The sequence below is a fragment of the Podarcis erhardii genome (genome assembly GCF_964252035.2).
Source record: "Podarcis erhardii genome assembly, chromosome: 1".
Taxonomy (NCBI): Eukaryota; Metazoa; Chordata; class Lepidosauria; order Squamata; family Lacertidae; genus Podarcis; species Podarcis erhardii.
In genome coordinates, this window is record NC_138497.1 from 93,699,917 (window position 1) to 93,724,021 (window position 24,105).

The 24,105-nt window shown below is 39.5% G+C and overlaps 1 protein-coding gene across 6 annotated transcripts in view; it reads right to left on the bottom strand.

Annotated features, from left to right (window-relative positions):
- ADCY5 (adenylate cyclase 5) overlaps window positions 1-24,105 on the bottom strand; it is a 184,855-nt gene that overhangs the window by 28,582 nt on the left and 132,168 nt on the right. For all 6 annotated transcript variants that reach the window (XR_014158736.1, XR_014158737.1, XR_014158738.1 and 3 more), the window contains 6 exons: window positions 23,830-23,988; window positions 21,913-22,054; window positions 16,707-16,847; window positions 8,258-8,280; window positions 4,397-4,541; window positions 3,114-3,211 (listed from right to left, as the gene is read on the bottom strand). Coding sequence is in view for 3 of the 6 variants with exons in the window: in XM_081870719.1 (XP_081726845.1) it covers window positions 3,114-3,211; window positions 4,397-4,541; window positions 8,258-8,280; window positions 16,707-16,847; window positions 21,913-22,054; window positions 23,830-23,988 (708 nt within the window). In the remaining 3 variants the exon portion in view is untranslated. The remainder of the gene's footprint in view (window positions 1-3,113; window positions 3,212-4,396; window positions 4,542-8,257; window positions 8,281-16,706; window positions 16,848-21,912; window positions 22,055-23,829; window positions 23,989-24,105) is intronic.

The following is a 24,105-nucleotide window of genomic DNA, read 5'->3' on the forward strand; positions in this document are numbered from 1 at the left end:
TAGTGGCTGTCTAACAGAGAATTGTGAGTGTCCTCAACAAACCACAATTCCTAGAATTCTCCAGCAGTGGAAGTAATGACAGCATTATTGCTTTAAAGCCAAAGTAAGTTTGCAGGGTAAGTTTAGCTGGGAAAATGACCTCCCCAAGGATTTGTCCTGAAGCTCAGACTTGATGGCTTTCACCTTCCCCACAAAGCTGTTAGAGCAAAAGTGAAAATTAGCTGCTAATCATTTTTTGCAGTGTGTATTTTGATTCCGGACTCTAGACATGGCTGCCAAACTACTGTCAACACCTCTGCTATTTTGAACCACCACTAAGTAGAAAGCTGGCCTCTTTACACCACAGTTTTATTATGGGTAAAATTATAACTAGAGTCCTGCTTCACAGTCTACAAACCTGTGAACTGAATTACAGTAAGATGTGCCTGGGATTTCCAGTTTCAGCAAATAATACTTTAGTTTACATTGCTTCATTTTTGTGGCTATTTTTGCATTCTCCAATATAACCGAAGTCTTATCATCAGGCAGCTTCCAAGATCACGTTGTTCTGGATTGCCTTAGCAACATCCAGGCAAACTACCATGCCTGAAGCACATGATGCTTGAGGGCTTTGCCAAGATGAGCTCTGGATCCGGCTCAAATCTAATCCACTTTCTTTTTCTCCTGGCACTACAGAGACCATCAGGGAAACAGCATCATATCATTGATGCAAACAAACACATACTTGGGAGGGAGAGGGTCTTGCTGCTCGCATACAATTTTCCACTGTCCTGGCAGCAGTCCCCATTCCTTGAGAGAATATACTGCTTACACTGTTACAGCACAATTCCCTGACTTACCTTTCTTGTTTCTCTTCTGGCGTTTGGGAGACAAGAAGTGAAGGGTACTAAGAATTATCAAAGTGATGAAATCTGTAGGTGCTCATTGCAAGGGGTGTGTAGGCAGATCCCTTGCCTGTGGGAATGACCCGGTATATGGTTGTTGCTTGAGATCTTTCTTAAAAGCAAACTCTGGAGCCAGCCCAACTTCTGCCATATTTGTTACTTAGCTAAGACAACTAGAAATGATTATATATATATATATATATATATATATGGGTAGTTATGCAATTTGTAATATGTTACACTGTGGTTTTAGAAGGTTGAGATTCTGTAGCAGTTGTAAGGATTGTGCTCTTTTTTCATGTCTAGTTAAAACTGAATCTTTAGGCAGTGGGTGGAAATCAATGTTGAACAATTACAATTATTCAGTCAGAACAATAATTTCTTCTTGCCCTACAGAACAATCTCCCCTCTCCCCACCCTATGTGCTGCTCTAGGGGTGTAATCCTAGGATCCACTAAGTCCTGGCACCTGAAGACATATGTAGCACATAATGGAAAGTCATTCCAAAGTAAAAATAGCTTTTAAAAAAAATGTTTCTTGGTCAGAAAGGAAAACTGGAAAGTCTGCTTCATCTGTAAAAAAAGCCAACAGCAATGCAGACCTTGCCTCAGCAATAGATGCTTTCCCAACATTACATAAGATGGGTGTGTTGCACCTTCAAGGAACATGGCAAAGGTTCCTGTGATTACTGGGCCATTTCCGTAAAAGCTCAGAAAAGGCACAAATCCTGTAACAGTTGTGATTGCTGAAGCATAATGGAAATCACAGACCTCTGATCTAAAGTCTCAGAGATGCTGAGCTAAGCCAGAAAGAATAAATTTAGTAGCTTTTAATCACACATTAAAGTGAAGAGATCGACCTAAATTTAGCTGCAAGTCTCTTTTTTATTTCTCTTCAGTTTTCCTAGATGGAGCAGTCTAAATTTTAGATTACATGTTTTTGGCTCCTTCTGCTTTGTGGAACTGATTTTCTGCCTCTCCTTGCACAGTGCTTTTTCTTTTGCCTCGAAGAAGAACAAGCCAGGATGATAAAAGCAGCAGTAAAAGGCCTAAGAAGTTTCATATGTGGGGGGTGGGGGGACACAGTGACTTCAGCCACACCCTGTTTCCTGCCACTAACTTTTCCATCCTTTTCATCTCCACACTCCCTTACCTCACCTCACATTGCTTCCCTGTCACTCTCCTGAACCCAGCTTCTTGGTGGAATTGCAGCCACCTTTACTGCTGATAATGCAAAACTCCAATATGTAGCCCAAAAAAACTTGCATAAAAAACACTCCATTCATACCATTTCTCCATCAATATTTTAAGATCCAGAAGATGACAAACAATACCATGAGTGGAAAGAGAAACTTCATGGATTAAAACATTTGTACCAAAGGACAAACAGCAAAGCAGGAAATAACTTATTAAAAAAAATAATTAGTAAACATAAAAGTGATTTGTTTCAAAAGCATCAAATAACACATTTTAGTTTCAATCTTGGTTAAAACTGAAGCAATTGGATCGATAACAGAATTTGAACAATTGATATAGATACTTATAACACTTGCAAGTATCCAAAATGTATAAACTACTCAGAGTCATTACCACAATCGTATCAAAAGCCTTTGCGGAAAATATACTGGAGAAACAAGTTGATCAGAAAAAAGGGAGTCAATGTGGAATAAATACTACTTAAAATTGCTTTAATTAAAAAAAAGCAAATGGAATGAAAGTTATTCATAGCCCTCATTGCTGAAAAGGATATATCACTATAAGAATATTTTATGCTATACACCATGGGGGGGGGAGTTATTTGGTTGTTTCTGTTTTTATTTTGATTATGTATTCTTTGTTGAGGAAGTTTAAGCATTATGGTCAAATCTGCATGAATGTTATTTATGTTCATGATTCATTTTGAATGCAGGTGTTGAGTTTTCTACTTGCACATAGAATACAATGTTGCAAAGCGAAGTACCCTAGATAAGCATCCAGAGGTGATATTTATGTGAAAATAGACTAAATCATATTTCTCAAAGTCATAAATAAATAGACATAAACTATAATATTAGTAACAACCAATATTACATTACAATACCAAAGGAAATGAATTTCAACAATGAGCACTGCAGTTTGCCACACAGCCACACATTATGGGAAAGAATTTTACTTCATTTTAGTGCAAAGAAACCAGGGAGAGTAAAAAGGAAGATGGATTGTGCAAGGAAAGATATAAAGATCTACTCACTGTGGCACAATTGTGATTTGAACAAAGCAAATGAAGAGGAAGACTATGGAGGCACAAGCCACATATGCACCAAATCGATCGTCCACCTGTTTGGAGTACTGCAAGGAAAGGAACAATGTGTTAGATAGTGAATTCTCATGTTATAGCCCCTTTCTGAATCTTGCATTTCTTAACAGATTTGCCTCTGCCCTTATTGCTGTGTTAGCTTGACAGTGGTACGGGGACTATAAAATGGAAATAAGCTGATACTACCTTTATAGGCAATTACTACAAATTCATATATTAGATAGGAGGACACATATCTCTCACACAAAATATCCAGTGCCGAGTTCACCTTCTTCAAACATCTGCTGAAGGTTTCCTTCACTAGTGCTGAAGGTTTCCTTCACTAGAGAATAACAAGGAAAAAGGGCTGCTTGCAGGCAATTTTTTAAACAAACTCAGAAACTAAAAGGGAAAAACTATGAAAAAATGTGTAGAAGCATTCTTATTAGGAATGATGAATTCTGAGATATCATGTAACATTGCATATATATGCAAAGTTTCAAGAAAAGCAGCTCATCAGTTCTTCCTCACCTGTTCAAATATGCTCATGGGCCAGGACCAAATGCAATAAAGCAATTGGGAAAGCAGCTGAAATTAATGTACAAATACTGTCTCCCAATACACCATATCTGACAACATGCTTTTTGCTATCTAGGAGACATCTGAGAAGCATTGGTATGTATAAAAGAGGCCAAAGTTCTTTAGCAGGGCAATATAAATTTATTAAGTATCGATGTTTAGACTGGGGAAGAAGAAGAAGAAGAAGAAAAAAGATTATTGAGGGCCAAAATACAAATGACAGCGGCAGACTGAAATCATTAAAAAGTCTTCCCAAATTGTGTGAGAAGTGGAGACTGGGGGTTGCAATTTAAAGCTTTTTTTAAAAAAAGGTGTGTGGGGAGAGGGCTGTGAACCTCTCTACCTCAGTTGAATACCAAAGGGAATTTTTACCCACACTCCCCAATGGGCTCCAATACTGGAAATGAAAGAGCTGAGGGGGGAAAGCAGCTTTCAGAGAGATTGGGGGGGCAAAAGCAGTGGTTTTTTTGGGGGGGGTCTATGCATCTGATTCACATGCCTCTCTTGAGCTTTAAACCATGCCCCTTGCTTTACAAATGATTTGCACCGATTCAGATTTTACAACTTTAAAGTTTAAAGATACAGATTTGTCACCATCATCTGTCTGGTTTCGTTCTTAACTGACCTCCACAGACACACCTCTTCTTGAGGAATATTACCTTCTTCTCCAAGTCAAGTTCCCTGAATGTTAAGAGAAACTTGCGAACGTGTTCAGAACGTAAGCGGTCAATACTCCTTGCATCAATGGCGCGGCCTAGAAACTCATCCACTTCATCTTCCGGATTCATGCTTTCCTGGATATTCCTATAAAGCAGAGACCAGTCAGCCTGAGTATTTACACCAGAAGAGCCTTCAAGAATGTGTCACCCAAAGGATGAATCAGTTCGTCACTTTTGCCTATTGCAAGCCTACGCTGGGTTTCTACTGACAGTCTGAAGGAAGAATTCTACTGTCATTTTGGAAACATGAATTTATTCTGCAGCAATGTAGGTGGCATTTGTAATTCTACGTAAGGCTGCCTTTCCAAGCTTCATCAGTGCCCTATAAGCCTTCACATTATGCTGACCCTGAAGGAGAACCCGGTGACAACTTATGAAACTGCAATCTTTTGGGTTTCATGAATTGCAGTAAGCATCTCCCTTTACTGTTATTTGCTATCAGCAAATTTACAAGTGGTACCTTGCAGTGTATCCTCACCTGCTAACAGCAGTGGCTCAGACACACATCCTTCACGATTCTCTAAGCTGCAAAAATGGTCCTTCTGTATACTGTAGGGCTCACCCAAGCATGCAGGGACCACATTGCTTTCTCAGTGCTACTGCTTCGATGACTTCATATGAAAGAAGTCAACCTGACTGTAGCAGATCATATTGAAGACAAAACACCTAGGTTTCTTTTGTCAGCTTCTTGAACTACAGAGGGAAGCTACGATATTAACCTGCCTGCCTTGAGAAATAGTATTACTGACCTCTTTAGAAGCCACACTCATAACTACAGACTATGTTCAAGGGATCTTTGCACATCTGATAAGAAACGATGCCCTGTAAACCCTGTGAGGAAAAAGGTTCTATTTTGCCACCTTGTTCAGCAGAGCAGAAGAGTTTCATCAAGCTCCATCTCAAAGGAAACAAAATCAGTTTTACTTCAAGGCTGCTGTATACCTCTTATGAATGGTAGGTAGTATCAATTTTTTTTTTGAACTTGTTGATGATTTTATGTTCATAATTCATAGGTCAAATAATAAGACCAAAAGTATTATGCTATCACAATTTATCGCACCCAGAGTAAAGAATTCCAGCTCTTTTCACAGTCAAAATCTAATATTTGCTATGGGAAAACTGAAATAGTATAAAGCATTGGGTAGTGAGTTAACCATGTTAAAAATATCATTGAAATTTGTCTTAAGGAAATTAAAGTTCTTTTATTAAGAAATGAATGAGCAATCTAGCTAGGGATCTCTACATTTTTAAAACTAGCTCTGTTTCCAAGAACATAAGAACATCATACTGGATCAGACTGATGGACCATCTAGTCTACCATCCTGGTCTCACAGTGGCCAACCAGATGCCTGCGGGAAACCCGCAAGCAAGATTCACACACAAGAGCACTCTCCCCTTCTGTGGCTCCCAGTAACTGGCATTCAGAAGCGTTACTACCTCCAACTGTGGAGGCAGAGCATAGTCACCGTGGCTAGCAGTCATCAATAGCCCTCCCCTCCATGAATTTGTCTAATTCTCTTTTAAATCCATCTAAGTTGTTGCCCCGGGGGGCTGCACAAGAAGATAGCTGTTTGTCCCCCAAGGAATGGATCCCTTCTATGTTTCCCGTTACCTCAAGACACCATTCTCCTTCCCCAACACCTTCATTCTTCCTGACAGCAGGGGAACTATCAGTATATATAGGTGGTAGGGTGCTTTATATCACCCATTGATTTGGAGGCGGGGGTGACATTAAAAATCTCACCCACGGCACATGGAAGAGAACCTATAACATTCTACCTCACATCCTTTGTGGAGACTTCAAAGCCATTTTACCTCCGTGCCATGAATATTCTCATTTAGCACAAACCATGTTTTAATAAAATGGCAGCAAACAACTGCACAGCCCAGATCTTGTATTATTCACCTCAGATTTTCATAACCAAACAAACTTCACTTGGTCTTCTCTGGCATCTCTAATAAAAATGCTGCTTTAACAAACACCCTTAATTAGGCAACTGGTGATAAATTTGGAGTTCTCTGTCTCCCATCCCACTCCTGCCTTATATAACTCATATCTGAAATTCCTCAGATGCCATTACAAATCTAATTTGTATACTGGGGTTACAGACAGCAGCAACCTAAGTATTAGATAGGGTATGCTTATTAAAGTCAGTTTTATTGTTCATGAATCTAGATAAAATATGTTTATAGAGATGTACTATAATCCGCGGTATAAACTTTTCCTGATAAAAATAGTAGAATTTAGGGCATTCATTAGACAAAAAACTTTAAACTGAAGTTATTTTTTCATATGTGATTTTCATATCACAAGAAAGATCTATGTTCTAAAAAACGCTTTCATTCAAACACAAAAGATTATTACTAATTTGAGGCAGACTGACCTGGTAAAATATTTAGATAAAGAAACAAACAAACAAACTGGTTAAAGATCCTAAGAATGCCCAGACATTTAGTGGGAATTACCCTTGTTAATAAATTTGCAAAAGAAGGGCATATTTCCTGGAAAATGATTCTTAATTAAGCTTTGTATAATGGCTCTTAGCACAGTCATTTTATAGAGCTTTTTGTCTTATGAAAGCAATTAAGAATTGTGAGAGAGGGGGGGAAATAATATTTTTTTAAATCTCAAAGATTTGTTGAAAGTAGACAAAATGGGAAGAAGAAGTTATACAGATCCTGAATTCAACACTTTAAAAAGCACTCTTGATTTTTTCCAACATTTTTCTTTTTAGGTGTGATAGAGACGGTTCCTTCCTATTTCCTCATTCCTTTATACAGTTTGAAAGTAATGGGACATCCAGCTATTACCTTATCCTTCTTTATTACTTTTATTCTCATGCACACATAGATACAAAAGCTGGAGATCAATAATTAAGTCACTCCACTTAATAATTAAGTCAATCCTCCACTTCCCATCTTTGGATCAGGAGCTACACAGCAACAATACAAGCAGCAGCAGCAGCAGGGCTCATGTTTTGACTAATCAAGAAGCATCTCCTTTCTGGCAAATTGGCAATAAAGTCACATCCTTCATAGTCATAGAACTACAAGTGCTCCCCTCCTTTAACATGAAGTAGCCTTACAGGACTTTACATCACACAATCTCTGCAGGGCTCTTGTAGGCGACAATCAGCAGTTAATCTGTGGCATCCCTGAACTTCTGAGGTTATGCAGAAAAGGGCTAATAGAGTTCTACACTTCCCCCACCTATTAACTTTCTCCTCCATTTTTCCTTTGTGCCATGTGAAAAAGATGTTTGGAGTGCTCCAAATAATACTTTAGATGTGTCACAGAGAATGAAACCAAACAGTGCTTGGTGTCCATCTTGAAACAGAGTTGTTCAGGAATGCAGGGTTGCTGTAGTTAATCATCACAATGACCCTGTGAGTTAGGTAAGGCTGAGAGTTAGTTCCTCTTCTTTTCCCTCTCACTTTCTTTTTGGTTAACCCCCCCTCCCCCGTAGCTGCTTATTCTTGAATTTCTCATACTGGTGATACCCAGTTTAAGAGCCTTTCTACACGTGCAACCTTTTTAAAAATGTGGCTCATCAAAGCTCCCCTAAAGAACAAAAGATAATGCCAGTGGCAGGAGGGGGTAATGGTTATGTATGTATTCATCACATGGGCTTTATAAGCCTCTTATGTATTGTGTTCCAAAACCTAATAAACATTGAATGAGGAAAATTGTGACTTAAGGTGATGTATTATAACGAGAAGGTCCTCTCCACAATTTGTAGATGGCCAGCTTGAAAAATTTCACATTATAATAAAGAGGAATCAATTATATTTTTTCTCTTACTTGTCTTTTGGATCTTCAAAACCCTGAAAAGAAAAAAATATATATACAAATTAGCTGGCAGAATGAGCTCAAGTACAATGAAGAATTCTGAATCATTAGCCTACTAAATATTTCCATTTGTCCATATCACGGTGATAACAGTCATGCCAAAAAAAGGCAACATTATCAGTTATGAGTCAAAGAATAGAAATGTTTTGTAAAGTTCAACATAAAGGCTATAAAGTTGGTCACGTAAACTTATGTGTCATACACCAGTTGATGTAAACATCATATTGCTCTATCTAAAACTCTTCCACAATGCACTGTGGTTCATTTTTTTTACTATGTGTCCTTACAAATGATGTATGAAAATAGTGACTGACTGGTAGGTCGATCTGGATGTTTACCTTGTAAAAAACTGAAATCATCACTGATACCAGCCAGTGCATTCTGGATGATTAATTAACTCAATCAAACTTGTTTATATTAATTCAAACAATCAATATAAGAAAAAATAATAATAATTGATTCAGTAGCACCTTAGAGACCAACTAAGTTAGTTCTGGGTATAAGCTTTCATGTGCATGCACACTTCTTCAGATACCAGGTATCTTAAGAAAGAAAGAAAGAAAGAAAGAAAGAAAGAAAGAAAGAAAGAAAGAAAGAAAGAAAGAAGCAAGCTTGGGCAAACCAGTCCTTCAGTGGCCCCCTTCTTGAAATATTCAAAATTGCCAACAATTTCTGAGTTACCTTGGGAACAGAACAGCAACTGCTCATCTCTGCAAAGATCTTGCTGCAAAAATATCTCCCTGATTATGTTCAGAAACATGACACTAGCATAAAAGGGGGGAAAGAGCACTCTCCCAACTCCCCCCCTCCAAAATGAGTGGGAACTAAACTCCTCTGTATATCTCACAGATATATGCCAAAAATATGATTCTTGGCTACTTGGTAAATATTAGCTTGTCCTGGGTCTATCTACTTTGTTTTGTTTGGACTGGGAAAAGGAACCCTTAAAGCAACAAACAGTGAAGGCATTTCAGAGCAGAGGTTTTCCTAAAGCTGATGGTAGACTCTGGCCACACTCATGTTTGGCACACAATCTCTATGTCAATCACTTCCAGATCTCTTCCACTTTGGCTAACTAATGCTCAGGAAACAGCTCCTCAATTGCTCTGTGCCGAGACTCCTGGAAAAAGAATTACCCACTCCACAACACCACCATCAAAGAAACCATGGCAACAAACATTGCTACAAGAGAGAAGAATCTTTCACAACTGAGGACACTTCCCATTTGTTGCGTTTTAAGGAGAACGGCAGCATTTCTCCTTAGGAAAACCCATACTGGAGGTGCCATTGACATAAGAAGAAACATGGGCGCTGGTCCATCTAGCTCAGTACTGTCTACGATGATGCAGCATCTTTCCAGCATTTCCGAGGGGAAATTCCCAGCCCTATCTGGAGATACTGGTGACTTGAACATGGGATCTTTTGTGTGCAAAGCATGCTCTCCCTCCACATATATAACCTATGTATGAAAAGCAACCCATAAAAATTGAGAAAGGCTATTCACATAAAACAGGGGCAGGGAACCTCCAACCCATTTGGCCTGCCAGACTGTTTCGGTCAAGTCACACTCACTTGCCCCATATCTGATGTTATATCAGGTACTGGAAACGTAAAGGCAGAATTTGGATGATAGGAGCTTTGCCAGCACCATGGATCAGCGGAGTCTGTACAGTGCTTCTTACGTGCCAGCTATCAGCTGAGTGTTGGCAGTGCTGAAGTCATGTATGCAGTACTTTCCAAGCTCCAAATAACAGCTGATTGTCAGTGAGTGGGAAGTGCTGCAGCACAATTTTTTTGCCTGTACAGTTCAATTTCAAATCATGCAGGTAAAAACGGGTCACCTGATATAATCATAACGTCAGGTGATTGACAATTAAGCAGCCGTTCCCACCCATTAAGCTTGGCTCAGAGGTGCCTGGAAATAATTTCTGATTGGCTCACAGGGGAGCGAGTTCCCCACCCCTGATATAAAGCTTCAGATAATCTAAATGAGACTTCTTTATTCAAGCCAATTTTCAAATTGTCACCTTTACACACACACACACACACACACACACACACACGGATACAAACAAAATTGGGCCTGTGGATTTATGGAAGTACACACTTTAACATAATCTTGGACAGTAAGATAATGATTTGGAAACAAAGTAATGGAAACAAAGTAGGTGAGCTGTCCAGTCTTGGCTGGTTAGTGACAGTTGCAAATCAAAGCCAAGTTCAGGATAATGGAACAACAGATGATTTCAGATGAGGGGGCAAGCCAAGCTACAAATTAGAAACAGAGACATGAAGCAATGCTTAAATGGGAGAAGGAACCAGAAGATGCTACAGTTAGGCCAGCTACCTGTGGTCTGATGAACAGCATGAAGATGTAAAATTACAAGGGGAAGAGTAATGCTGGCAGTTCAAGAGCTGCTTCCCACAACAGGAGATAAGAGATAAGAACAGTATCTCATGTGAAAGGTTGTATTTCCTTTTAACTTAATAAGCAGTTTCCTTACATAAAAAACGTAAGAAACAACAATGAAACTCTTGATTCTCTCTCACACATGGGGCAACCTGCCCCACCAATTCAAGCAACAAGAGATAGTGAAGTATTTTACTCCTGTCGTCCTCCAGCGGGAAAACAAGTCATGGAGCAACTGTGTTAGCGTTATATCTGAACAAGTGAAGGTTTGTTCTAGGGAGGTAATACAAAACCACACATGGGACCCAGGAGGTGCTGTGAAACCTGGGGCTGATCACCAGCCAGCTTCAGCTGCCTCAAACCCCATGGAGCCCCACAAGGTGGTTCCATTGGGAAAGGGTTAGAACTGTGTGTGAACTAATATGTTTTACCATGGTTTATGACGTGACACTGTGCCCAAACATAACCACTGTGTTGGAAAACAGCACTGAGAGTGCTGAGCAAGTTATTTTACTCATATACCTGCAGATGGGACATGTTCATGACCTCAGACTCTTTTATTTAACCCAGTGTGATAAACTGCTACTTTAGCAATGTTTGCTTTGCACTGTAGGCTAAGGAACTTCTGTTTTATGACTTATTTGGTATGTAATTTTCTGTGATGGATATTATTGGTTTTTCTAGTGCATTGAACAATTGCATGGAAGCATAATCAAGAAAAGTTTGATTACTCCTAACTTGGGTTTTGTAACATGAAACAGTACCAGCTTTGGCATAGGTTTTTTGGGGGAAGTAGGAGTGGGGCAAAGAGATTTGCAGGTTTGTAGTGAGTGGAGCTATCAAGAAGCAAATTAATCATAAAACACAGGTCTTCACTATTCCAAGAGCAAAGAGAGAACAGTTAAGAAAAAAATGATATTCTACAAAGAAAGACAACAATGGCTGTAAACAGAGATAATTTTTTCAGAGAGTTGAAGGTGGAATAATAGAAGCATTGTTCCCTGCAATGTGCATTCTCATTCCAGTATCATCTCTGGTAAACACACTTTCCAAGCTTTTTTGATGCTTTAAAAACAAGAAAAAAAGTATTTTAAAACAGTAGGCAAGGGAAATTAATATGGATACCAAGGATAACAGCTGCATCTATTAAATTAACTTTGATTTTATCAAATATGCACAATCTATTGCACATGGCTACCCTCTACCAGCTTGTCATGGGACATTGTTGAATGATACATTTGTTTGATTCATTCTTGTTATAGGCATCACTTTAAGTCTTGGATTTTAATTTTAATTTAACACTATCTCTATACTTCTGGGAGAAGGATGGGTTGGGAAATAATGTAATTGCTGTTGCTTTTAGTTTTGTTATATTTGAAAATCACTAAAATAGGGGGAGAATGATATCATCCTTAATTTTTTTAACCTTTTCTCCAGCCTATCATACTCCCTCCAGCTTGCACAATTACTAGTCACAACATGCATATTTGAAATGCTGTCAGCCAAAGGAAACAAATAAACTCTTCTTTGTATCAGTACAATGTTAGCACAACGCTGAGCCCATAATCAGTACAAAAATCCCCACATTTTTCACTGTAAGAAACACAAATCACGCATGTTATTTGTGTGTCAGATTCTCCAAACCTAATGCTATGATGCAGAAACATGCAACTCCCACAAAATATCCATTCGCAAATAAGTTAAAGAGAGAAAAGTTGTGCCATCTTCACGTTTCAAGATGTCTTCTACTCATACAGTGCACAAAGTGGAGGGTATGTTTTTTTAAAAAATCACAGTTTGATATTACAATAAATAATAATGTTTTCCCTCTGAATCACCAGCCAGACATAGCAAACGCTAATTAACAACATGATGCACAACACCTCTTGGCACAACTACCCTTTTCCTATGAATAGGATGATGCAAGCACCCTTCTAACGCCAACTGAAAGAAACATCTAATTATAATTACATGCTAGCTTGATTAGAATCTCTTAATCACATCATGCTTTGTGAGTTTGCATGACCAAAAAGCCAAGAGAGGTTTTATGTGAACAAAGGCTGCAGCTGCACTGATATTATGCTACTCCTACTTGACAAAACTGCATATGAAAAGCATGAGCATAAAAGCAAAATAATAAGAAAGGAGGGGAAAAACACCAGCAACATTCATTTTTAAGCCATATTACCAAATATATCCAAGCTGGTTAAACTGCATAATACTGAATGTACAATTACTCATAGCAATATGTTTGCAAAAACATACAGTGCTATATGATCAACTCAATTACAGCCAGTAGAAATCTCTGCTTTTTCCATTTTATTTTAAACAGAATCAGCATTACAGGTAATTATGTCTCATGCCATATTCTGAAAGAGATGCAGGTTCAAAAGCATGCTCTTAATTTGGATATGAAGGATTGCATACCTGGATGAAGTTAATTACATAATTTGCATTCCCCTACATGCTGTGCAGTTGGTTTTAATATGAGACATGTTCTAGTCAGTGTGCAATGCAGATGTATCTTTATCTTTGAAAGTACCATTATTTAAAAAAGGAAATAGATTTATTGGGTAAAGCCTTCTGTTAATTCACAGTTAATATGTGAAACTTCAGGGACAGGTATTTGAAAGAACATTATGTGAAACAAGTGGGTATGATAATAAGAATACTAAAATAGAAGTGAATCTCAGTGCTTTTTTCCCCAGCTGGAACTCATCAGAACAGAGCTCCTTCACCTTTTTGGTGTGTTCCAGCAACTCTTTGTACCACTGCTGGTGTTGGAGTGATCCCCCTAAAAAAAGCTCTTTTTCTAGAAAAAAAAGCACTGGTGAATCTGATATTGCTTTTTCAATATTTTCAATATTTTGTTTTCCTCAGGGTACATTTCTGTTAATAAGCCTACTTATTTTCAATAGTACTACTATGCAGTAAGTAATTTGAGGATTTATTATCTTGTTTGTCTTCCTGATGGATGCAGAATTATAAGCCTACATCCTCTAAACCAGGGTGTTGCAAGAAATTTGGTTGCGAGTTGCTCTAATGTTGTTTCTAATGTTACATTTTTATGTCAATAATTTCCATAAATCTATCATAATGTAACATGAGAGCAAAACATGTAAATAACATGTAAAGAGAATGCAAGTGTCTATTTTGCAGCTAAGATATGCCCAGTGAATTTCCCAATATGACTACCAAGAGGGTATTCAAGCTGCTCAGCACTAAACTATGAATAAATATAGTATATAAATCTTCTTGTTTAGTCGTTTAGTCGTGTCCGACTCTTCGTGACCCCATGGACCAGAGCATGCCAGGCACTCCTGTCTTCCACTGCCGCCCTCAGTTTGGTCAGACTCATGCTGGTAGCTTCGAGAACACTGTCCAACCATCTCATCCTCTGTCGTCCCCTTCTCCTTGTGCCCTCCATCTTTCCCAGCATCAGGGTCTTTTCCAGGGAGTTTTCTCTTCTCATGAGGTGGCCAAAGTATTGGAGCCTCAGCTTCATGATCTGTCCTTCCAGTGAACACTCAGGGTTGATTTCCTTAAGAATGGATACGTTTGATCTTCTTGCTGTCCATGGGACTCTCAAGAGTCTCCTCCAGCACCATAATTCAAAAGCATCAATTCTTCGGCGATCAGCCTTCTTTATGGTCCAGCTCTCACTTCCATACATCACTACTGGGAAAACCATGGCTTTAACTATACGGACCTTTGTTGTCACGAAGAGTCGGACACGACTAAACGACTAAACAACAACAACAACAATAAATCTTCTAAGAAAGCAGCTTGCTCCTGTCTTGATTAGATACTGCAACACACACACAAACACATACACTCTACCACCACTTACTTACTTACTTACTTACTTACTTACTTCCTATAATGGCAACTTAACGGTAAAGGTAAAGGACCCCTGACAGTTAAGTCCAGTTGCAAACGACACTGGGGTTGCGGCGCTCATCTTGCTTTACTGGCCGAGGGAGCCGACGTTTGTCCACAGACAGTTTTTCCAGGTCATGTGGCCAGCATGACTAAGCCACTTCTGGCAAAACCAGAACAGCGCACAGAAATGCCGTTTACCTTCCTGCCGGAGCGGTACCTATTTATCTACTTGCACTTTGATGTGCTTTCAAACTGCTAGGTTGGCAGGAACTGGAACTGAACAATGGGTGCTCACCACGCTGCGGGGATTCGAACTGCCAACCTTCCGATCAGCAAGCTCTAGGCTCAGTGGTTTAGACCACAGCGCCACCCGCGTCCCATAATGGCAACTTATCCAGTCAAAATTGGGTCCAATTACTTGTGAGTAAGTCCTACTGAACAACAGTGTTGTCACTTCCAAGTAAATATTCATGGGACCGCACTTTAAGCTGGTTTTGGACACTGTACCTTAGAAACACCTGGTGTTCTGTGGCAAACAAAAGAACAAGTTCCATATCTGTTTGACTCCTCCAACCTAATGGGGAAGGGTTTATGGACCATCCACAGGACACACTAAGAAGAACTCATAGAGTTCAAGTCAATTCTGCTGAATATTCTGTTTCCCACAGGCATCTGGTAGGCCACCATGGCAACAGGATGCTAGACTAGTTGGGTCATTAGCCTGATCCAGTAGGCTCTTCTTATGTTCTTATCTAGTGGTGGGTTACACGCAGGAATGTGGTGTCTCTCATTTCTAAAAGGGGCTGGGCTGAGCTTTGAATGACAGTGCCACTCTTGGCAGTCCTTAGGCTCCTAAACTCATTGCCCAGCTAAGTAATAATACCTCTATTGAAGATGGGTGAGGGGCTCCTGCTTCATGTCTGACCAGCAGATTATACAGCTGAAGCAAGTACTGTGTTTTCCCCAGTAGTCAAGCCCACAAGCCACTTTCACAGTACATTTTTGAGTTTTAACACTGAACTTTGGGCTGTTGGTGAAAGTACTCCTTATTCTTTAATGTGAAACTTTCCCTTTAATTGTTGTTCTGTGCTGAGGCTGCCTCCAGACTGCCGGTATTTTGCCAAAAGGATTCAAGCACATACTGGAAAATTAGGTTTGCACAATTAAACTGGATTAAAGTTGCCCTGATGCAACAAACCCACTTTTAAAGTGGACTTCTCATGGTTAGGAAAATGACAGGGATGAATGAATGATTAATGGGAAGTATGACTGCTACACAAACAAATCAGTATGAATGCTCATTTTCAAATAACTGCCTTGCAAACTAATAAGAATGAATTTTCAATAAAGACCAGACATAGTCTAACCTCTCCCTAAGATTTGTCCAAGCAAATCAAGATGAATGCTCAATCAACAGGTCATCTGGAAGAGCTCTGCATTTCATCTTCTGCCTCATCATCATTGTGTGAGAAACCCTTGCTTAGTCTAACTGGGGGAGGAGGGAGATCAACAACCACAGAAATAAATGAAAAACAGATTAGACAGGGTAGACCCAACGTAGACTGCTTTGCAAGAAACATAACGGGGTTTAGTAAGCCATTCTGCATTCCCTTTTAGACAGTGCTGTTTGTGAGACTACCCCCCCCCCTGAAAATGCAAGGTAAAGTACACAGTTTACTTTACCTTTCAGATTGTGTAGTAAGAATGGCCTTGTCTAGGCTAAGTGTTAGCAGCAGATGTTTGATGCAACTTGGGTTTTACCAGTTTTCCTGCTGCTGCCTTCAGTCAGTCCTGAGCCCAGCAGCAGATACTGATGAGATACAATCCAACCCTCTGGCTGGTCCTCACAGTTTACGTAAAGGACACTATTTTTTAGAAACAGTATTACTTGGGGGTTGTTTGTTGTTGTTCTTTAAAGTTTGAACTACTGTTTATGAGCTCGGGGTTTATAGAGCATGTTGTATCTGGTTTGATTTGTACCTCAATTGCTCCCTAACATAGTAATGCCACAGCCACCATAGACTAAATATAGGAATATATATTTACATATACACATGCAAACTTCACACACAACAACAACACATGCTGCATAAAACTGAACAGCGTTACCATTCTTTTCATTTCCTTGGAAACTTGGTTGCTGCCAAGATGGTTGTAAAAGGAGCGATCTACTCCCCAGTGTGGTGGGTTGTGGCCAATGGAATTAGTGCGCTGACGATTCATCTTGGCTATTGTTGCTTTCTCATCTTTCTAGAAAGAAGAACATAGTAAAGAGATTAAATTTTGAAACATTTCAGTGGCTATATGTCATCCTAAACCCTGTCTTAACTTCTTTATAATCCTCAACCAGCATATTAACCAAAATCTTTAAGACTGGATGGCTGTGATAAGTATTCTTCTCATGTTCTCACTATATTACACTCCCTTCACCCTATGGTCCCCTGGCAGGTTACAACAAATAAAACACTATATTAATATTAAAACACAGTATCACACAATATTAAAAACAGCTTGTTTAAATAGCAAATGTTACAGAAATAAGGTGTCAAAAGCCGTGGTAAAGGAGAGGTGGATTTTCAGCACTCGCTGAAAGCTGTATGATGAAGGTGTGGGAAAGGAGCTCCACAACTTAGGAACTGTCATGGATAATGGCCTCTCCAGGCCGCCATCCCAACATAGCACCCTCCACTCATCTTAGCACCCAAAAGGGTCTATAGGGAAGGAGGTGGTATTTCAAGTATATGGAGCCTGAGTCATTTAGGGTTAAAATTCGTTAGAAGAATTTGAACATGGCCGCATTAAACAAAAAAGTCATAAATAGCAAATCACAGAAAGATCAGCAAAGGAGAATTGAACCCCATGATAACCATGCCTTCTATTTTCTGCATCCAAAAAGTGCTGTTTAATGTAGAAGAGCTCCAACTACAGATGTCTAGTGCCAGAATGCTGCATTATGACCGAAAGTGAGGTTCAAGTGCTTCTAAAAATATAATACTATGAACTCACTTAGTTATGTATTTAGCTGGCTTTTTCCTTTCAGAAATAGCCACAATGATTTATTTAACATTCCTAGTCTGTCTATTTCTGCCTTCCAGCTGAAAGTGATTTTACATCTACAGATTTTAAAAATATATCTCATTAGATGCCAAAAAAGGAAGAAAGAGCAAATCAGTAATCTGCAGCTAAATATTTATTGCATGGCATGAACAAATGACATTGTCTGTACATTTTATTAAAGCTCAGCTAGGGGTTTTGCAACTAGTAGTTATCTAAAAAGCTGCCATAAAACCAAGCCTTTATCTTTCTTTAAAACTGTTTCATTACATTATAAAACCCTCCTATTCACAGATAAGAGCTGTCATATCATGAACTTTCTCTAACGATCATATTTCTGCCTTACTGAGAACAATGTGTATTAAATGCTTTGAGCACTTAGGAAAGACACTTTGTATTATTTCAAGAGGTTTCTTCATTTCAGGGTTTGCCAGTACATCCTGCAGTCCTAACTTCACTGGAGCAGGATGTGGGAGAAAATGGAGCAGCATTTTTTTTTTTTTAATCTCGCCTTACTTTCTAATACCAATAACAATCCAGCTCAGGAGAACATTCAGAGTGGACTGGGTCTCTTAGTCTCATCGCTGGGACAGTGCAGACAGATGGAAGACCAGCCCAGCTGAGCACGGATAGCATATTTCCCTCAGTACCCATTCTGATATGCCTTAGTTAGGACAGCTACCTCTCTTGTAAAGGCTAATCTGATATATTCTGGGACATCAAATGAAACCAGTGCAGCCGTTTGTTTATTTAAAGCAAATAGAGAGAATTTCCACCTAGCACAATGGCAATCATTCTGTGAGGGCAAGCTTTTCAGCTTGCCAGACGGAACAACCCCTGCTCTCCTCCCCCTCCACACTGTTCTGGGGGTTCTTCCAGGCATTCGCCGCCCCAGCCAATTCTGTGGGCTTGGAGGAAGGACAGAAGGGGAAAGTCCAACTATGCTAGCAGAAGTCCTTGCATGGGCTTCTGCTAGCAGGAATCATTGTTTGAATCCTGCCCCAAAGCTGCAACTCAGTAAACAGAATTGCACTGTTAATTCACATTTCTGTTTTGGAGGGTATTCTTTTTATTCTGTTTGTGTTGTTTTAATATTGTTCTGTCTATAACAGTAATGGGGGAGGGACCGACCAAACAAGCCCACAACTCTTAGCACCAGTTAAAAGACATTAGACAAAGGCCTGGTCCACATGCCACCCTACGCAAGACCTTGGCCTTAGGGGGAACAATGAACTCCCATAGCACAGCATGCAGCTGCTATGCCATGGCAAGCTAAGGAAAGGTTTGATTTAGCATTTTGATTTAGGATGTTGTCTGAATTCAGACTTGTGGTTGAGCTCTCTCCAAATTTACTGTGAGCTACAACCACAGGGCCCAGGGTGGTAGTGGGGTAGCAGTGAGGGTGTTTTTATTGGCAGTTCTACTGTGGGGTAGAGCTAAGAACAGATAAAAAGAAAACACTTATCTATGGCTATAACAAAGTGATGTAATAGCCCTCCAAGTCAATAAAAGGAACTCTTGCAATGGGCCACAAATTTTCTTAGGTGTGTTGCAGTTCCCACCAGATAAAACACAGTATGGGGGAAGGGGGGAGAATCCTACAGCTTCTGCAGGCCAAGCTGCTTGTGCTAAATAAAGCACATTTTGCAAACCTGCCAACTTTGCTGCTAATTGTAAAAAGTTTATGCAAATGAAGTCATTCACTTCGAGTGCTGACAAACACAGTCACCATTCTCTTGAAAAATGCAGTAAACTTCTAGCAGCTCATATTAAATTGAAACTGTAAACATATATGCTCCATTCCTAAAAATGAGGCCATCTGTCTTCTTAATAGTGTCCTGAAGCTCAGGGTACAACTTACTATTATTTGTCTGGAAATGATTGGTAGCATTTTTTGTCATTGCCTGGATTTGTAGCTCTGGATACAAAATGGAGTGTGCCATATTTATTTTTAAGTATCTGAAGAACAATCTACTTTAAGAACCTTCTGAGATTAAAATCTGAGCTTCCCTAATTTAATGCTGAAATATTTATAAAGGTCGCTATGTTCAGACAGTTTGTTTTTTCCCCTTTACACAAAGGGAAAGGTTTCTCCCAAAACTCTGAATGATTTACAAGGACAATTCATAAGTATCCAAGCCTCTTATGGTAAGGAAACTCAAGATTGCAGTCTTAGAAACGCTTTGTTCCTTGTCATTAGCTCTTTTGTACTTTCAAATGTTAAGTGTTACCATGGAACAACATCAGCCTCTTTTAGCTATGCATACGGGAGATTCCTCAAATCGGAGCAAAGAACAGATGTAAAGCTATTTATTCCACTATAGGGAAAGACTGCGTGCAGGGTTCAGATAGGGAAAGGTACAGAAGGAGGCATTGCTGTTAGCTCTGAAGACTGTTCTTTGTGCTAAGCTGAGATAAAAGACAAAATTAACATCTTTCTGTCTCTGATTATGCTTCTTTCTGTTCCACATTCTTCTTCATTTCAATTAAAGCTCTCTATTCTGCTGTGTAAATTGTGGACATGCCACTCAGTTCATGTTCATGCATATATGACACCCTCTGAGCTACTTTGCCCAAAGCAATGTAGGCTTCATCATTCTAATTCATCTAAGTGGTGCTTTCTAGACTGATTTGTTTTTCTAACAGCAACATCGTAACAGAGTAAATTTATATGAACTGGACTCAAACTTGGCTGAAATTCATAAAGTCTGAGATATTAAGATTATCTGATTATCTTGCTGCATTAGGATCACATGAAAGTCATCTCAGTAATCATTCTGTTTGTTCAGCTGGGTGGATTTCTAGAACACCACTTGGAAAACAATTGACTTGCACTCCTAGGAGTTGATGGAACTATTTCTGCTCTAAACATCACTTTCAACATTTTTGTTCGATTACATTATTGCTGCATTTTTAGAAAGAAAACCCCAAGCAACCTGTACCCAAGTTTAGTAGGACACAATCCAGATACAGCCTATAGAGAGGTCTTTGAAGGACATTTGTTTGTTTGCCCATAAAAAGATCTCTACATAGGGTGATGTTATAATGTTTTCACTGTTAGCCTCCATTTTGTGTTCAGGAGTGAACCAAAGATGGGCTTGGCGAAAGTGAACAACCATAGGAAACAGACCTCCTGCCTTGATCTCATATACAGTTGTACCTGATTTCTCTGTGCTTAACATTGTTAGCGAGATCACAAGGAACCAGAATGTTCATTGATTGACTCACCAGGGAGCTAGATTGTAATAATGGTACCAAGGCAAAATAATTGAATGACAAAAGATAAACGGATACAGGTTTTTGCATCTAAAAGCTTGTGTACTGAACTCTAGAGACAAGATTTCTCCATCAACCAAAAATTCTATAGAAATATAAATAAAAACCAGATAGAACCACAGCATCTGCAGTCAATACAGCATGACTGACCGGGAAACCACTTGCCATAATCATTGTTCTTGATAGGTAAATTCATTCAAGAGGGACATCCACAAGGTAAACCTTCCAAATGAGTCATGCTTATTTGTTTATGTGCTCAATCTATCTCATACAAGAACTTTCCCCGTTATATTACTGTGGTCTTCTGGGTGCAAGTCAACTCATGGGTCCAGTCAGCAGAAGTCTTGTGCAAGGAAACAGGGCTTCCCCACTCCTGAACCCCTCAATTGCCCGGGGGGGGGGGGGCAGACTGGGAAAACTCCCGGAACAGCACATGGCCGGGGGGGGGGAGAGGGGGGATTGTTTTGTCTGGCAAGCTGAAATGTTTGCCCTGATGGAACAACTGTCTTAGTGTGATCTTGAATTCCTCCCACTGAATTAATGGGTGTTACTTAGTCACATTTGTTAATTTCTGAGTAAATCTTAGTTGAAAGCACCCAAAATCTGTAATTCTAAACGCACATTTTAGGATTTAAGGTAAGTAATAAATCTTTGTGAAATCAGTAGTACAGTACTTCTGATAAAATATTATTCAGATCAGGCTGGAAAAAAATGTGATTTCACCAGAAGGGGACACATTGAAAACAATTATTATTGCAGCAAATAAACTGTGCAAAAAAATGGAATGTATAAACTCCTCAAAAGAATGGAGAGCATCTAATCCTCTAAATAGTGAGAGCAACGTGAACTCAGTATGAACCATCTTACACCATGGACTCTTCCACTTCCCTCTTAGCAGGTTGTCATGAGTATGTATCTATGGTACCACCTTTTTATATGGCACAGCTGGACTATTAACCTATTATAACTTTTGGTTGACTCTTACCCTTTTTTGGCTGCATCGTACAATGAGGAAGGTCTCAATACTATGTTCTTTGAGGTAAGCATTACGTTCTCCTCCAAAACCAAGCTCCACTTCATAGTCACCATTCAGGTAGTTCAGTGTGGCTTTTGTTATGTGGATTCGCCTTGGATGAAGACAAAAGGCAACCAAATAATTAAAATCATTGAATGAACTGAGAAAGAAGCAGTCTGGAAGAGAAAACTATTACATGCAATGGAATGGTCAAGTTGTACTGAAATCCTACTCAGCAACTATAATCGTTCCACAGTTTTGTGCTTAACGTAGAGGCCAATAACATAAAAACAAACGTTATGCCTATGTTTTCCTGTGCTTATAAGTATCCCTTGACTAAACTGTTATTTTATTTGTTCAACCATTCAACCTATGCCACCCCAGCTCACCAATAACAGGCAATGGTTCACTGCCACTCCTAACTATCCCTCTTCTCTTTGATATGGTCAAAGAGACACCCTATGAGAGCTAGGGTCAAGGCTTCTTGGCTCATTTACAAAGAGGCCCTTCACCTGACTTCAGATTTTCAAGGAAAGGGTAGATACTTCTCTTTTTAAACAATTTTTAGGGGACATATACATACTGAAAATTTAATGAGGCTACAGTGGGGGGTTTTATTAGTCATACACACAAGCACATGCATATTTTACTGATGCTTGTATTGTAGTTAACTGTTTCAATTTCCAGCTGGGAGATAAAAGCAGAACAAAAACATTTTAAATGGAATAAAATTGGAATAAAATATTGGAGCAACTTTGTTGGTGACCATGATTTGTAGTTTCATTAGGGCTAAGCTGCAATGGTGTGTGCAAGTGCTTTTTATTAATACTTTCACACTTTGCAAAAAGAGGGGATGCATGCCTATTTAGGTTCCGTTTCCAAGTGAAAGCAGAAAACAATGGCCCAGCTTTGCACAACAAGCACAACATCCTTGACTTAGCATGACACAGCAGCAAATAAGACTCAGGAAGAGCAAAACATGGCGTCTCCAAAACGTGGCCAACCCTCATGGTTGCATTGTTTTAGTCAGACTGTGCAACCATTTGGTTTAGTGCTGGGGTAGTCAACCTTTTTATACCTACCGCCCACTAATGCATCTTTCTTGACGGTAAAATTTCCTTATTGCCCAGCAGTGCTCGATGGAAGGAGGATTCAGCTTGTGCCGTAGAACCCCCTACCATCCACCTAGAACCCTGAAACGCCCACTAGTGGGCGGTAGGGACCAGGTTGACAACCCCTGGTTTAGTATGTCATGCCAAACAAGACCATTGAACCAGACTTGTTTTTGTTACATTGTTTGCATGTGAACATTCAGCACAGCTCTAAATTTCATAAACATTTCTCCAGTTAAAGGATTTGCTGGAATGGTTGGTCAGTAAAGGAAACCTCTGCAGATTGAGTTTTAGTGTCTCTGGTATAGAAAGCTGTTGTGAAAAAAGGAACAATGGAGTGTGAAAGTTTTGGATAATTGTAGCAATCCTTTCCCTGTGTAGGATACACCACCTCCTGAGTCTGGCATTCTGCTACATGGGCAGATCTGACCCAGAGAAAGAGGAGTTAGTTTTGCACCATTTGTGCTATACCATTTCTATGGGCCAGAGCAGGATTTTAAAGTCCACTTTTTGGTAACAAACATGAACAGGAAGAAGCAAAGAAATGGCATCCAAAGTTTTTATTTGGACACGCTGTACTTCCCATCTCTCCTTTTGTACAGAGAGCGCAACATCAAAAGTTAGTAATTTGCCCGAATCTAGGTAGAATTGCTTGTCCATAATTCCCATATCCAAGAATATAATTAAAGGGTAGATGTATTAATGTGAGGCTGCAGAGAAGTTACTGGAGCAAAATCAAATAGAACAGTAGACTTCAAAGGCAGGACTCTCTTACCCCGCTTTGCCGCCTGCTTCCATGTGATTAGCTAATGTGACATCATTTGACCACACATCAAATTGCCATTTCCTGAGGCCCAAGACTCCACAATGAACTCTCCCGCTGTGGATCCCAACTCGCATGTTCACGTTGACACCTGTCACCTCCCGCACTAATCTGAAGAAGGATGCAGGAGGGGGAGGAATGAAAGACATTGAAGAGGGCACACATTTGAACCGAAGAGACTGTCCTCAGTTTTTTAAAAAAATAATGTAAACACACACATACAGTGTT